Genomic DNA, 16,497 nt, shown 5'->3' on the forward strand with positions numbered 1-16,497 from the left:
AGCATAGGGATTGGCGTGAGGATAAAATATCATGCGCAAAAAGAAAGCACCTAATTAGCTATTAGCTATATTAGCACCTAATAAGTCCTCAAAATGTATTAGTTGTTACGATCATTGTTACAGATATGACCTTTCTTCTCCAGTGACTGTAGGGGCAGGTAGGAATATCAAGACTTGAACTGGAGGTAGAAGCAAAGGGAACCAGCAGGAAAGGAGAACTGGGTTGCCTCTTTCTAGCCTCTGGCTAGAGATCCCTCTAAATGGAGCCTAAGGAAATGCCAGCTGCAAGAGCCAGCGGGGCCCAGGGGCCCAGTCAGAATGCTCAAGGGCCCTCCTGAGGATCACCTGTGGTCAGACTGCTTCATATCCTGTGAACTGTTTTGTATAAATATATTGCCATGTATAAATAATAGGTCTATCTACGTATCTATCTATCTATCTATCTATCTATCTATCTATCTATCTATCTATCTGAAAGGGTAAACAGCAACCTTGACATTGGTAACCTCCAGGAAGGGAGGTGGATTTGTGCAAAGGGTAGAAGGAGGGAGATTGAGGACTCGTATTTTTTTCCCCTTATACCTTTATATTGTTTGAACTTGTCATAATGAGAATAAGTTCACGTGTTGAGTAAAGAGAAGTAAAAAGAAAACCAATCTGATTACAAAAAAAGAAAAGAAAAGAAAAAAGGTGAAGAAAAGTTACCTGCAGAAACTACTTGCGATCCAAGTCTTGATGCCTGGTTAAAGCCCCAGCCTCTGAAGCGACTACTGGGTTAAAGTTCCTGGAGAAAAGAGGAAGTGAAGTGTCCGGTGTCTATGTCATGTCTGCCAGTACCACAGGGCGAGGCACCTGGCAGGCAGCTCCCACTGGAATGAACTGCTCCTCTAATTCAGGCATCCACTCTAAGGCTGGAAAAATTCAACAAGTGCGTGGAACATCAGAGACCTTCTGGAAATGCTGAATTTGCTCCGAGGTTTCCTGAGGCCTAGCCGGCTTCTCTGGGCAGTCTTCAGGCTCAGGAGCCCAACCTGGCCCTCTGTCTCCTCTCCACCCTGCTCCTCTTGGCCTCCAGCAGCCCTCTCTCTTCCGGAGTTGTGGCCTTCCCAAGCTTGCTTCCCAGCTCCGCCCCTCTCTCTGGACGCATCTCTGGGCCCCATCATCACCCGGCGCCGGGCCCTCCCTCCCACCCCCCTTTCTCCTCCCTCCTTCCTTCCCTCCCTTCCTCCGTCTCTCCCTCCCTCCCAGCTCCTGCACCAGGAAACGGCCCGGATCCTGGCAGCGGCCTGACCCGTGAGATCCCTAACCTGGCAGGCAGGAGGGGTTGGAGACTTGCTGAGGGTGGGGGTAAAGGAGGAGCTGGGCTGTTGGACTGCACTGGGGGGAGCCGGGAGTAGATGCGGTGTCGGCAGGAAGCCCTTGGCCCTGGGTTTCCTGGGAGGACAGTCATTAAACATGGATTCGGCCACACAGCTGGTAGAACGTTGGGGGCAGGGGCCGGTCCCGGGAGCTGCACCCCCAGTCTTCTCTGTCCAGACTGTGATCCATGGCCTTCCCCGCCTAGCTCTGCTCTCCCCCTCCCCTTCCCAGGGCTCCACGCTGGCCAGGAGGATGAAAGGCCCCAGCTGGGGGCTCCTTGCCACCAGCGCTGGGTCCTAAAAGCTGCCATCCAGGCTGGGTGAGTGTCCCCTTCCTTCTCTGTCCCTGGCAGCCCTTTGCTTCTCCCACCTTTTCCTTCAGCTCCTGTCTCCTCCCCCATCTTGTGCCTCTGCCAGCATCTTCACATCTTCCCTCTGGGGAGGTACTAAGACCCTAAGCTAAAATGGTGTGTATTGTGGAAAGGGGGTTTGTAGGGGGGTTATAGAGTTGGTGTTTTTTTATTATGGAAAGAATCTAAAGTATTTTAAAAATAAAATTTACTTGTTTTACATTTAATTTAACACATTACAAATTAATGGTCAGCCCCTCATGCTCTGGCCTCTCACCTTGACTTAATTCCCACATTCTTGCCCCTCCCTGCTCAGTGGTCTCTGAGCATTTCCTCCCACCTCTCACTGGGTTGGCCAAGCCTGAAGTGACCCTTCTGGCTCTCTGACCATATATTCATGCCAGTCTTTCATCCTTGACTCTTACAGCTGCCCGGATGGCGACCCCAGCCTCAGCCCCAGACACACGGGCTCTAGTGGCAGACTTTGTAGGCTATAAGCTGAGGCAGAAGGGTTATGTTTGTGGAGCAGGCCCTGGGGAGGGCCCAGCAGCTGACCCACTGCACCAAGCCATGCGTGCAGCTGGAGATGAGTTTGAGACCCGCTTCCGGCGCACCTTCTCTGATTTGGCAGCCCAGTTGCATGTGACCCCTGGGTCAGCCCAGCAACGCTTCACCCAGGTCTCTGATGAACTCTTCCAAGGGGGCCCCAACTGGGGCCGCCTTGTGGCCTTCTTTGTCTTTGGAGCCGCACTGTGTGCTGAGAGTGTCAACAAGGAGATGGAGCCACTTGTGGGACAAGTGCAAGAGTGGATGGTGGCCTACCTGGAGACACGGCTGGCCGACTGGATTCACAGCAGTGGGGGCTGGGTAAGAAGCTTCTCAATTGCTGCTCTGCACACCCCTCTGCAAAGATGGTCTCCAGAGGGAAGACAGGGGTTCTGGCTGGAGGCTGGGGTCTGAGTCTCCCTATTTGGGTGGAATCAGATGCTCTCACCATGGGTGTCATGCACTCCAGGGCTGCCATGCAGTCATCACTGGATGGGCTCATGGTCCAAAGCAGAGGACAATTCTGTGCCTGCAGGGAAATGGCATCCAGCCATCAGGAGCTTTTTACACCAGAGTATGTGGCATGGGCGGGGGGGTGTCAGGGGGTCAGGAAAGCCTTGGCAAAGGATGCCAGTTCCGAGCAAAATGATTGGCCAGGGAAAGGCTGGGATTCACCTGAGGCAGAAAGGGCAAATGAGCCAGGCGCTCATGGGGGATGATCGGGGCTTGCAGCCAGTAGAGCTTTGGCTGGAGAGGAGCTGGGTATGGGGTAGTGCTTGTAGTGGATGGAACTGGAACTCTTCCTCTCCTCTTTCCTCCACTCTTTCCTCTCCTGATATCCCTTTCTCCTTTCTCTCCTACTTCCCTTCTCTCCCACAGGCGGAGTTCACAGCTCTATACGGGGACGGGGCCCTGGAGGAGGCACGGCGTCTGCGGGAGGGGAACTGGGCCTCAGTGAGGACAGTGCTGACAGGGGCCGTGGCACTGGGGGCCCTGGTAACTGTAGGGGCCTTTTTTGCTAGCAAGTGAGAAAGTCCAGGGCCAGGTGGGGCTAGGTGTAGTTGGGGGACAAGAGAGCAGGAACAGAACAAGAGAAATGCCCTTGGAAGAAGTGGGTGAATGGATGGGCATGGAATGGGGATGGGAAGGGGCAGGGTACTGTGGGAAGGAGCTGTGTGTGCCAGGCAGGCAGTCGGAAGGATGAGCTGGAGACATTAGGGGATGTGTTTGGAAAGCGAGCAGGCCAGGAGATGGAGGCATTCCAGGGTTGGGAGGAGGTGGGAGAGATCATGCCTATAGGTATAGGCACACAAAACTGTAACTAGAGCTTACTTTGTAGCCCTAAAGAAGGAGGATTTGCATAAGGGGTTGTGTCTCCATTGGATGAGTGAGATTTGGGGAAAAACACCGAAGGCACATCCCTTTGGAATGGAAGCTTGGAGTTCTCAGGTGATAGGGAGAGGTGGCTGTGATGTTGGGCTGCTTGGACATGTGTATGCATGTGCACGCGTGCTTGTGTGCATGCTAGGCTGCTTGTCTAACATGGTGGCGGCCGTATTCACAGAGAAAACATTCCCTGTTGAAGTGGCAAGAACAAGGGGCAGCTCTCTACCCCTCCTCCCAACTCCCTCCTCCCCCTCTCCTTGTCCTGATGCCTCAAGGCTATGGGAAAAACACTGTATCCAGAAGAGGGCTTTGGGCACTTTTCCACAGAAAGTCATTTGCAGGGCTTTGGAGATAAGTTCTGTAGCTGGCCCTGTTGCTTCACCGTCCCTATTCCTTGTGCATCATGCACTTGCTGCTGCCTCCTGGGCTCTGACAGAAAACAGGGCCGTGGAGCCTGCAGTGGGGGTGGGTGGGGAGCTGGACCTACCTGCCGCCCTCCTCTCCCACTGGGGCACACTGGTGCCTAAAGTGTTCCCTGTCTCTGGGACTTTCTGCACCCAAACTCAAACTCTAAATTGGGACTCTAATTTTCCTTGTGAGTGTGTGGAGGTAAATGCTGATCTAGAGTACAGTCTGGGTCTTGCACTGTGTCTCAGTGAGACTGTTGATGCCTTGAGAGGAACATTCCAGCTCTGAACCCCATAGGTGTGAGGGTGACCTATACTCCGTGACTGGCCTATTCCGTGTAGTGGGCTTTGGTACTGCTTTATCAAGGGCCAGATATATGGGTTCTAGAGTACCTACCACAACCTAGAAGCATTCATATTTTCTTTGAAGCCACGCTGTTTGCATGGGTGTTACTTGTCTGTACCTCTGAGTCTGAGGACGTTAACTTTAGAGCTCACAGTCCTCTAGAACAGATTCCACTTATATCTTTTTCTTTTGAGAAAGAAATGATTTCACTCCAGATGCATGCCCTGAGCCAGACCTCACTGCTGCACTTCCCAAGGTGCTAAAATTGCTGCTCTCCAATGCTGACTTCAGACACAGTGCTCTAGAACCCTGCCCTTGATCCTGAGCACTGATCAGCTTAGCTAGACCATGGTTGACTCTTCTTGGGATTTTCATTTGGTCCCAAAATGTGGCAACATAGTTGTACTCACAAGAATGTGGGACCAAAATTGGCCTCAGGTGTTTAGCCCAGACTTTTGCTTTTGAGAGAGGGCTGCACTTTTTAATAGTATTTATAGGGGAGGTGGAAGACTGCATGTGCCACTTGGTCCATCATGAGTATGCTGATACCAGAAACTCAGAGCTGGTCTGTGGCAGGCAGTTGGGGTGGGGTGGGGGGTCTCTGACTTGCTCAGGACAAACTAGACCAGTGGTTTTCAGGCTGCTTGGCAGAGCCCTGAGGTTTCCTAGGGGTTGCCTCAGGAGGCCTTGGGGAGGTGAAGGGAGGGGGTGCTGAGCAGGCTGGGCTACTTGTCCTTAAACAGAATAGCTCCCCTTGTAGCTGTCTTACATATCGGGGTTCAGGGTAAGATTTTATTTGCATTAAGGGGTTTGCTGCTGAAAAAAAAAGTTGGAAAACCACTGACTAGACCATCAGCTCCAAATTGGAGCCTGTGCTCCCCCAGGTTTGGGGCAGACTCCACCCTCCCCTCTACCACAAGACCACCTATCCCTGTTAACTCTCCTGGGGACCTTTAGCTAACAGGAGCAGCAGGGACCGTGGTCAGGTAACTGAAATGCCCTGCTCTGAGGCCTTCACACCTTGGTAGAAGGAGAAGTTGTTTTCTGAAAGGGTAAAGGGCTTGGATTCCCAGAAGCATAGCTTGAATGGGACCGTAGTGGGCAGTTTTGATCTGTCCTGTCCTTGAGGGGCAATGGAAACCCCAGAGACTCTTCTGTCAGGGAAAACTAGAGACTCTTCTAGAGCCATATAGTTCCTTGGGATTAGCTCTTGGCCAGGAAGGCTGAGTATGGCTCCCAATTTTTAAATCAATTTCATTTTTTAAAAAATAAGGGAAATAAATCTAATTGCCATTTTTCAGAGATTAAATAGGTAGAGAGGGTGTTTCTTGCTCTCCAGAGCCCAAGGGGACATATAGGGATTTTGCTTAGGCCAAGGAAGGAGCAGAAGTAGGGCAACTAGGTCCTGCGATTATTAATCCTACTCCCCACTTATTCTAGGGTATATACTATTTTACTTTTTTAAATCATAAAATGGCGAGAGAACAGATTTGGTTAGTTTAGAAGAAAAGAAAAAGCTCTATAAATATAAATATATATTCCTGTATTTTTATTTAATAATTTATAAATATCAAGTTCATTTGACTTTTATTTTTGTGTAATATGTAATGGTCGTATTAAAAAAAAATAAAGCCCAGAAGTTTAATGAGAAGGACTGAGCAGGGTTTGTGACTTCTACACTCTATAGCCTGGTGTCAGGACATTTCTTGATCTAATCATCTCTTCGTGACCTTGTTAATGGCAAGAATTAGAGTAACAAGGACTTGGGAAAGTGTTGAGACCATAAAGAAAAGAAAATCAGAGTTGTTCCCCATCTCCTAACCCCTGCCAAATGCCCAAAGCCAAGAGCTCCATCTATGTCAACCCAAATCTTTTTTTAATTTTATTTATTTAAAAACAGGTTTTTTTAAGTTTATTTATTTTTGCGAGAGAAAGACAGAGTGCTAGTGGGGGAGGAGCAGAGAGAGGAGAAGAGAGAGAGACACAGAATCTGAAGCAGGCTCCAAGTTCTAACTGACTGAGCCACCCAGGTGCCCCTATGCCAACCCAAACCTTAAGAGGGTGTGTATATACAGTACTTTGGGATGGCTATAAACCAGAAACAAACCAAAACAAGGAAAACTTACCCCAAATCTTTGTGTGATGGTGACCAAGTCCTCACTTGTGGTTCGGCCTCTAATGACAATGAGCATTTCTCCCCAGTACTCACTTCACTTCTGATATTCATTAACATAACATTTCATGTTATGAAGTGATAAATGCTATAAAGAAAAATAATTCATTAGCATGGGATTAGGAAAGTGTAACTGTAAATTTCAATGTTAAATAGAATAGTCAGGGAAAACCCTCATTCCTAAGGTGACTTTTGAGGAAAGTCATGAAAAATGAAATTGGAAAAATATTTTTATTGATACGGAAAGATGTTTCTATCTTGGTAAAAAAGAAAATAGAAAACAATATATACAGTATGATCCCATTTTGCTAAAATAAATATGTAAATATGTGTGTGTGTACATGCCTCTGTATGTATTTATGTACTGAAAATTTCAGGAAGGATATATGCCAAAATATCATTAGTGATTATCTGTGGGTGTTGGATTTTACTGGTGTTTTATTTTGTTCTTTTTACTGTCAGTATTTTCTGATTTTTTTTTTATAAAGAACACATATTTCTGGTACAACATATTAAAATAAGTTTAAGTTTTTAAAAAGTTAACGAAGCAGAATAGAAAATAAGCAGCCCAAAGGAGGTTCTTTCTCATTTAAGTGCACACCTCACTTCCCTGCAAGGACAGACCTAAGGAATTAAGGTAGGCGAGGCTAGACTTTGCATTAGAAAATAATTGAGAGTTGGCTCCACGATAGAGGTAAGTATATGATCAAGGTTTCAAGGTTCTGTATCAGCACTGTCCAACAGAAATATAACGCAAGCCATATATGTAGTTTTACATTTTCTAGTAGTCTCATTAAAACAAAAAGGAACAAGGGCGCCTGGGTGGCTCAGTCAGTTGAGCGGCCGACTTCGGCTTAGGTCACGATCTCGCGGTCCGTGAGTTCGGGCCCCGCATCGGGCTCTGTGCTGACAGCTCAGAGCCTGGAGCCTGTTTCGGATTCTGTGTCTCCCTCTCTCTGACCCTCCCCCCGTTCATGCTCTGTCTCTCCCTGTCTCAAAAATAAATAAACGTTAAAAAAAATTAAAACAAAAAAAACAAAAAGGAACAGTTATAAAACTAATTTTCACAATGTTTTACTTAGCCCAGTGTAAAAATTATTATAGTTTCAACCTATAATTAATATTAAGTAATTATTAATTTATTTTACAGTCTTTTGTTCATACAGAGTCTTGCAATTCCGTGTATATTTGATACTTTCAGTACATCTCCAGTCAGACTACTCATGTTCCAAGTGCTCAAACCATTTGTGACTAATAGGTACCATATTAAATAACGTAGTTCTAGGTTATAGAGAATTATTGCAGCAAAAAAAGCAAGAGTTAAAAGCAGGAATGAAACTACCAAAAAGCCAAGTATTTATGTTGTTTAGTGAGAAAACTTTTCCCTTTTGTACAGAACTGGAGTTGCCCTCATCCCCTTTTAGTGATTTAATTCTTTTTTTTTTTTTTTAAGTTTATTTGAGAGAGAGAGAGAGAAAGAGAATGCACACATAGTGCATGGGAGGGGCAGAGAGAGACGGAGAGAGAGAATCCTAAGCAGGCTCCGCACTGTCACCATGGTGCCCGATACGGGTTTTACACTCACAAACCATGAGATCCTCTGACCTGAGCTGAAAACAAGAGACAGACACTTAACCGACTGAGCTACCCAGGCATCCCTAATTCTCCTTTTTTTCCACTATCCATTCACTTCTATTAGCACATTTTTCCTTGTGCTAAAATTGAGTTTCCATTTTCCCAAAATTCCATGGCCCTCTATTGAGAGGTTACTAATGAAGGAAAATTATACTCATAATGGGTAGATTTCACATCATTGCATAATAATTTTTTACAAATTCATTCTTAGAAACTTATCTCTTTGATGTTCTCTATGCATCAACAACAGGTAAGATATTAAAATTATTATGGAAGATCATTAATTCAGTTACCATTTATTGAATACAGAGTGATGGGCAATGAGAATACAAATATAATTACGATGATGTCCCTGCCTTTTACAGTTTACAGTCTAATAGGGAAGTATCTTACTTTACAAGTCACCATTCAAATACCTTTTTAAATGTGTTTGTAAAAGTAATCATGCTTATTAATTTGGGAGTTGGAAGGTTTTTTAATTTTAAACAAAAATAATATATGATATTGTGGAAAAAATCATAGAACATAGAAAATTATGAGTCAGTTATAATCCTACTACTCAGAAATTACTACTATTAATATTTTGGCATATTTCTTTCCCATCTTCTGTCCGTGCTTATATTTTATGATCATACTGTATATACAATTTTCTATACTACAATTCTGCTTACCATTATATTGTAGTTTTTCGTTGTTACTAAAAATGTTTTGAAGGCATAATGACCATATAAAATTACATCTATGTGTATATAATAATTTTCCTGAGTATGTCACTTGGACATTCAAGTTGCTTACATTTTTTTTCACTCTGATGAATGTCTTTATTCTCAAATGTTTATGCAGTTTTTAGATTATTTCTTTAGAGCAGATCATAAGAAATACAATTACTGGTTTAAGAATCTCAACATTTTGAAAGCTTTTAGTACATATTACCAAAAGAAACATCGAACTGATTCTTGCTCCCTTTTTTCCCCTGAAGTCCAAGTTATTTATTTTTTCAGTCCAAATTATTTTTTTATTTTAATTTTCTTAAATGTTTATTTATTTTTGAGAGAGAGAGAGAGAGGGAGAGAATGAGCGGGGAGAGGCAGAGAGAGTGAGAGACACAGAATCCAAAGCAGGGTCCAGGCTCTGAACTGACAGCACAGAGCCCAACACGGGGCTCAAACTCACAAACTGCAAGATAATGACCTGAGCCGAAGTTGGAAGCTTAACGGACTGAGCCACCCAGGTGCCCCAGTCCAAATTATTTTTTTAAAAAATAAGACATCATAATGATACTTTAATCATACTTTATATACAATTTTATATTTACTTCTTTGGCCTAACATAATTACTTTTGCATGTTATTACACACTATGTGTAAACCTTTTAATAGGTGCATAATAATCTTTGGATATAATAACAACTTGCCTAAACATTTGTCTATTGTGGGAATTTAGTCTTTTTCCGAATTTCAACATCATACATAATGTAATTTTTGTGTATTAAAGCAGACCTTGTAACAATTTTGATCTAAGTTTCGAAAGTTGGCTCTGAATTCCCTGCTCATTTTTTTCTTTTTTTAAAAAATTAAAAAAAATTTTTTTTACATTTATTTATTTTTGAGAAACAGTGAGACAAAGCGTGAGCGGGGGAGGGGCAGAGAGAGAAGACACAGAATTTGAAGCAGGCTCCAGGCTCTGAGCAAGCGGTCAGCACAGAGCCTCATGTGGAGCTTGAACCCACAAACTGTGAGATCATGACCTGAGCAGAAGTCCGACGCTCAACCGACTGGGCCACTCAGGCACCTCCAAAATTTTTAAAAATGTTTATTTATTTTTGAGAGAGAGAGAAAGAGAGAGAGATAAGCAGGGGAAGGGCAGAGAGAGGGAGACACAGAATCTGAAGCAGGCTCCAGGCTCTGAGCTATCAGCACAGAGCCTGACACAGGGCTCTAACTCCTGAATGGGGAGGTCATGACCTGAGCTGGTCAGATGTCCCACCACTTTTTACCACCTACTCATTGCTAATTAGTTCCATGACTTGGGTGTTACTTCACTCTTTCTTCATGCCTAAAACAAGTTATAGTTTTGGAAATATTTGCTTCATAGAGTTGTTGTTAAGGATTCAATGAGATATAATAAGGAATCTAGGATTGTACCTATTACAAAATCAAGTGCTCAACAAAATTAGGATTTGAAGCATTATTTAAAAAATCACATTTCCCTTGATTTGCCTGATTAGCTTAAATCAGGCACCAATAAAACATCAACATCTTGATTAGGTTAAGATTAGTAGAAAACCTTTTTCTTCCAGCGACTTCACAATCTTTTAGCGTTTGTCTTCGGTGCTCACGTTAGTTCTCCCAGACCACTGGAGCTGCGATGGCTGCTGAAGTAATTTTCAGTGAAATTTTAAGAACTATGACTCTGCTCAGAATTCCCCTGTTCCTGAGGTAAGGATTTTTGAGAAGTGAGGGTGAGGGGAAGAATGGGGTATATTGAAAAGCTTTTGACTTTTTGGTTTGCTAACAGAGATCTCCTCTTGTCCAAATCCCTGCCCCAGCCATACACATCCTATTGGGGTTGTCTGATTTAACTAATTTGAATGGCCTCATTTGAATCTGGCTGTCAAACCGTAGCTTGGTCTGGCCACAAATAACCCTTTTGCAAACTTAACACCGTCATTCCTTACTTTTTAAAAAATGCGTAATAACACTGCTACAATAGGGCAACCCTGCTTTCCAGGACTAGGTCTCATTGGTTATCTCAGAGTACAAACGTGTGTTGGGAACCTGCGAGGAGGAATTCCTCTGCGGACTGAAGGAAGGTTTGGGGGCTGGGAAAGCGTTGAAAAATGAGGGTGGCACCCAGATCCCCAATAAATGCAAACATTTATTGGACATCTATTAGGTACAAAGCATACTGCCCCACAGTGGGGTTGCAAATATAAGTAGGATCCAGCCACTCATTCCCAAACTCACAATGCAGGACAAAATGAGCACACAGTGGGAGTAGACCTGCTTGTCATGGGAAAAGAGAGGGTAGTGAAAGGTTCTTCAGTAGAGGTGATGCTGGGGCTTGCAGTGTACATGGGTACACTGCGTGTAGAGGTACAGACCTGTGTGCAGGTACACCCCCCTGGAACGAGAAGGGTGGAAATAACATTTGCGAAGTAGGCTGGTCCTGAGATCTCTTAAGGCCACGGTAAAGTTTTATTTTTACCGGGCCAGCAAAAGGGAGCCGGCTCTAAGTAGCGGCGAGGCTTGGAAAGATGACACTGGAAGCTGAGAGACCTATTAGGGAGCTGTAGCAAACAGTCCAAGAAAAAGGCTAAAACTGGGGTATGAACAGGGGTTTGTAAAGTATGCCTGTGCAAGGAAGACAGATCAGACAGGGCTAGTAGCTCTGGAGTGAGGATTCCTCCCAGCTTCTTGGTTTGGGAGAACTGGTTGGTGGATGTTGGTACCAATAACCTGGATGGGAAAAGTAAGCTTACTGGAGAGCGCCATTCAGAACCTCCATTTCCAGCAATATCCCATCTACTGATTCTTTCCTGGTCAGCAAACCAGATTCCAGAAACCGCCTCAATGTTTCCGGTCTCTGCCTTCCTACAGCTCTCTAGTTGGCAACCAGTAGTGTCAAAATGGCGGCCTCCCTAAGGACTAGTCATGTGACCTCGGGTTTCCCTTGATGGAAGCCTTGCCGTCCGTTGCGGGGCAAGGTTCACCTGTCACGAAACGGGTGTTAGCCCTTCAAATCCCGCGAGCCAATCGGCATCTGAGACGGCCGGTGCGGCAAGGCGATCGGAAGACTGGTTCTTTCCCCTCACCCAGCCAGCAGCCAATCCCCGAACGTCATATACTTCGCGGATCCGCCTGGAGGCGGGGCGGGAAGCAGGAATGTCGTCACAGCCCTGGCGGTATTGTTACCTAAGGACTTGAGAGGAGGTGGGACATATGTTGATTGACAGACCAATTCCCCTACCGGGATTTGAGAATTTTGTGCAATATCCCGCCTTAAGGGTGGGATCTTATTTGATTGTCAAGTAATATTCCCCAATGGGGTCCTAGCTGGTGGTGACGGGCAGGCCGCTAGACTAATGAATCCTCGGCGTGCCCGGCGCAGTTCTCCAATCGCCGGGCGGCGGGCCCCAGTCTGAGCGGCGATGGCGGCGGCGGCGGCGGCGGCAGCAGCAGCGGGGGCTGCGGGCGGTCGGGGCTCCGGGCCGGGGCGGCGGCGCCATCTTGTGCCCGGGGCCGGTGGGGAGGCCGGGGAGGGGGCCCCGGGGGGCGCAGGGGACTACGGGAACGGCCTGGAGTCTGAGGAACTGGAGCCTGAGGAGCTGCTGCTGGAGCCCGAGCCGGAGCCCGAGCCCGAAGAGGAGCCGCCCCGGCCCCGCGCCCCCCCGGGAGCTCCGGGCCCTGGGCCTGGCTCGGGAGCCCCCGGCAGCCAGGAGGAGGAGGAGGAGCCGGGACTGGTCGAGGGTGACCCGGGGGACGGCGCCATTGAGGACCCGGTGAGGGAAGGAGGGCGAACGAGCAGGGCCGTCCGTGTCACGGGAGGCCCAGAGCTCGGGCGAGCGGGAGGCAGGCGGGAGGCAGGCGGGGGGTGGGGGTGGGCGGGGAATAACGTGGCTGGGGCAGGGCCGGGGACGGATCCTCGACCGCCAGAAGGGGCCTAGCCGGGTTGATTCGGGCGTTATGGGTGCTTAGTGTTGTTTTAGAGAAGGTAGCTTGCTTTTCTTTTCATCGTGACCCGCGTGTGGGGCGAGGGAAATGGCCGAGCATGAGGCCGCGCTCGGACGGAGAGCTGGGCGCAGCCCTTGCGTTGGTTCCTGTTAAGCTCTTCTCCATACCCTCTCCACTCATTGTAGGAGCTGGAAGCGATCAAAGCTCGAGTCAGGGAGATGGAGGAAGAAGCCGAGAAGCTAAAGGAGCTACAGAACGAGGTAGAGAAACAGATGAATATGAGTCCACCTCCAGGCAATGGTGAGTAACTGGCGGTTGCACGCGGAACCCGGGTCCTCGGAAGGGTTATGCGAACACGGGTTGTATGGGATTAGATGCTCGGGACTTTGAGGCTGCTTGTCTGAGCAATTACTGGGCAGGTGCTGTGGTCATTGTCCATTGTGTGGTCCTCTGACCTTAGTGAGCCAAAAACCTGTTTTGATGATGGTAATCTTGTGCCTTTCTTTGTCCTTTTTACATGTGTGTTGCTCTTTGTTCTTTATTCTACCTCTACTCTTTGTGGAGGTTTCCAATTGGCATTTGACCTTCAAGGCTCATGGTTCTTCTTTTAGTTTGAGACCTTTTAAGAGTCCTAAGAAATTGCTCCACTACAGGGGGCTTTCCCTTTAATCCAGAAATGTTGAGTTTGGGTTCCCTTGATTTTGTTCACTTTTCAAATGATTTCACTCAAAGTTATTCAATAAACAGGGACTTGGTTTGGGGGAAGGAGGGAATTCCTGTACTGTTCTCTCTGGTTTTTAGGACTGTGTTAATCTGTTGCTGATTTGTCAAATGTTCACTGAGTACCTATTGTGTGTTAGATGGTATTCTTGATAATGGGTACAGCAGGGAACAGAGCAGACCTAAATCTTTGCCTTCACTGTAGCACTGGTGGTGGGAGGGGTACACTTATTGGTCAAATAGAAAACTAGCTTTGTTTTCCCCTCCGATTTCTTTTTTCTTCAAAGCTGGCCCAGTGATCATGTCCATTGAAGAGAAGATGGAGGCTGATGCCCGTTCCATTTATGTTGGCAATGTATGTATTAGAGCCCTGATTGGTGTTGGGGGAAGCTCTTGTTTTGGGAGTTGCTTAGTAGGAGTATTGAAAGGAACATCTCAAGGATAGGTGGTGGATTTGGGGAATATTGGGAGGGTTTGGAGGAGGTAAAAGGTACTGGTGATCAGCAGAGGCTTTAGGGTTGGGAAGAGAAAAGGATTAGTTTCTTAAAGAATCAGATTTGATGTGCCTTGGTGTATATGGTGGCCCAGCCCAGAGGCTCGGCAGAGATACCTGTTGAGATGGGAGCTTGTTTGCCCAGTACCTGTGAAACATAACCCCTTTATCACCACAGGTGGACTATGGTGCAACAGCAGAAGAGCTGGAAGCACACTTTCATGGCTGTGGTTCAGTCAACCGTGTTACCATACTTTGTGACAAATTTAGTGGCCATCCTAAAGGGTAAGTAGGGAAGTAAGTTGAGGTCATTTTAATCACATTTTAAAAGTAGACAAAATGTTTTATATTGAACAGTAAGTTAACTTGCTGTTAAAGTAAGTGGTGTTCATCTTACGAGGAATTAATGTTGATATATATCAGGGGTTGCACGTAAATGCTTTCAGAGGCCTTTAGATAAAGATGAAGGTTAGTGTGGGTGTATTCATGAGCTAGAAGAGAGAGGGACAGCTTCTGCTTAGCCCTAACTGGTTCTGCTATATGGAAATCCAGGCCCTGTGGATACTGTTTTATAATTTTCCAAGAGTAGCTAGAAATTTGGATTGAAATCTTGCATTTAAGAATTTTTTGAAAAGTAATTAAAAAATGTGGATGTATTATTACTTGAGTAAAGCATGCCTAAAAATTGGATTTGACACGTAAGCTGCTTTTTTAAACTTCAGATAGGTAAAATGACTATTATTTTTTTCAGGTTTGCATATATAGAGTTCTCAGACAAAGAGTCAGTGAGGACTTCCTTGGCCTTAGATGAGTCCCTATTTAGAGGAAGACAAATCAAGGTAAGCCCCATGCCCATTGCTGTTCTGGTTCTGTGTAAACTCTCCAGGCTTATTCTGAGGCTTTTTGTTGTACATCCATCACTGTCAGGTGATCCCAAAACGAACCAACAGACCAGGCATCAGCACAACAGACCGGGGTTTCCCACGAGCCCGATACCGTGCCCGGACCACCAACTACAACAGTTCCCGCTCTCGATTCTACAGTGGTTTTAACAGCAGGCCCCGGGGTCGCGTCTACAGGTCAGGATAGATGGGCTGCTCCTCTCCCCCCGCCTCCCATGAGCCCTGTATGTTTCCTTCTCTCCTGATCTGAGGAATCTCCCTCACTTACCCTCCCCTTGGTCTCCAGGGACTTGGTCTCCTGCCTGTGCAGGGTGAGGAAGGTAGTTGCAGGCCAGGCCAGGAGGCCAGTCTCATCATCGTTTTCTGGAGCAAGAGTTGGTGATAAGGGCTGGATCTCTCCACTTTGTTCTGAGAGATGGTTCTTCCCCCAGCCTTTTTTCCCTTGAGAGTTGGTGGCAGTGAAGGTGTTTACAAAACAGGCCAGGAAGAACGGCCTCAGAGTAGTGAAGGCACTGCTTGGACATTTGCTACTTTTCCCAGAGTTAAGGAGGAGTTGAAGATTGAACCTCCCTTGGAAGAATACCAGAGGCTAGTTGATCCTTTTCAACAGCCATGTGGGAGGATAATGAGATACTTACTCTTTAACTGAGTCAGTGTTTTACAAGGTTAACTTTTTCTCTGGGCCTAGTGTGATGCCCATGTTGTTGCTTTATTATCATCTCTCTGCCTTTAAATAGACAGGATAAGCATATAGACCTTGGCTTTTCATAAGATTTACTTATCTACTCCCAGGAATTAGGGAGGATCTGATGGTGAAGGCCTGGGGTTTAGAGCTGTGGAGAACTGACTGAAAAGTGGATAAACAATAAGTCCGTTTTCTTGCCCCTATTATCTCAGATATGCTTTTTTGCCAATGGCAAGGTGTTCTGTTAAATTGTCCCCTCCCATTTGCCAGGTGTGTCACTATTTCTGGGATAATGGGGTCAGTTTTAGGGTATTTGGAAACTTCTTTCCCCCCATTCCCTGCACTATAACTGGGGCAAGGGCCCATGGGGAGGGGCTTGTGCTGACTCTTAAGTGATTATGTTAACACCTAACTCTCCTTCTTTCTTCCAGGGGCCGGGCTAGAGCGACATCATGGTATTCCCCTTACTAAAAAAAGTGTGTATTAGGAGGAGAGAGAGGAAAAAAAGAGGAAAGAAGGAAAAAAAAAAAAGAATTAAAAAAAAAAAAAAGAAAAACAGAAGATGACCTTGATGGAAAAAAAAATATTTTTTAAAAAAAAGATATACTGTGGAAAGGGGGGAGAATCCCATAACTAACTGCTGAGGAGGGACCTGCTTTGGGGAGTAGGGGAAGGCCCAGGGAGTGGGGCAGGGGGCTGCTCATTCACTCTGGGGATTCGCCATGGACACGTCTCAACTGCGCAAGCTGCTCCCCTTGTTTCCCTGTCCCACTTCACCACCTTGGGGGCTGCTCAAGGGTAGGTGGGCATGGGTGGTAGGAGGG

The 16,497-nt window shown here is 46.3% G+C and overlaps 1 protein-coding gene across 4 annotated transcripts; it reads left to right on the forward strand.

The window, feature by feature from the left end:
- Positions 1-486: 486 nt before the first annotated feature.
- On the forward strand, positions 487-16,172 carry LOC124508827 (bcl-2-like protein 2). 4 transcript variants are annotated; one of them, XM_047075469.1, is made up of 7 exons: positions 12,336-12,701; positions 13,059-13,173; positions 13,881-13,948; positions 14,265-14,371; positions 14,838-14,925; positions 15,014-15,165; positions 16,105-16,172. In XM_047075469.1, the coding sequence occupies exons 1-7, from the start codon at positions 12,351-12,353 to the stop codon at positions 16,142-16,144; spliced, it is 921 nt and encodes a 306-aa protein (XP_046931425.1). In that variant the 5' UTR covers positions 12,336-12,350; the 3' UTR covers positions 16,145-16,172. The 4 variants fall into 4 exon arrangements, with proteins under 4 accessions (XP_046931427.1, XP_046931428.1, XP_046931426.1 ...); XM_047075471.1 differs by lacking the exons at positions 12,336-12,701; positions 13,059-13,173; positions 13,881-13,948; ... (2 more) ...; positions 15,014-15,165; positions 16,105-16,172 and adding exons at positions 487-1,293; positions 1,591-1,678; positions 2,136-2,575; positions 3,134-6,324; XM_047075472.1 differs by lacking the exons at positions 12,336-12,701; positions 13,059-13,173; positions 13,881-13,948; ... (2 more) ...; positions 15,014-15,165; positions 16,105-16,172 and adding exons at positions 487-928; positions 1,591-1,678; positions 2,136-2,575; positions 3,134-6,324.
- The last annotated feature ends 325 nt before the right edge of the window (positions 16,173-16,497 follow it).

Source organism: Lynx rufus, unplaced genomic scaffold (assembly GCF_022079265.1).
Source record: "Lynx rufus isolate CCGP_SWC_20201006 ecotype Redwood Valley unplaced genomic scaffold, mLynRuf1.p SCAF_13, whole genome shotgun sequence".
NCBI classification, from domain to species: domain Eukaryota; kingdom Metazoa; phylum Chordata; class Mammalia; order Carnivora; family Felidae; genus Lynx; species Lynx rufus.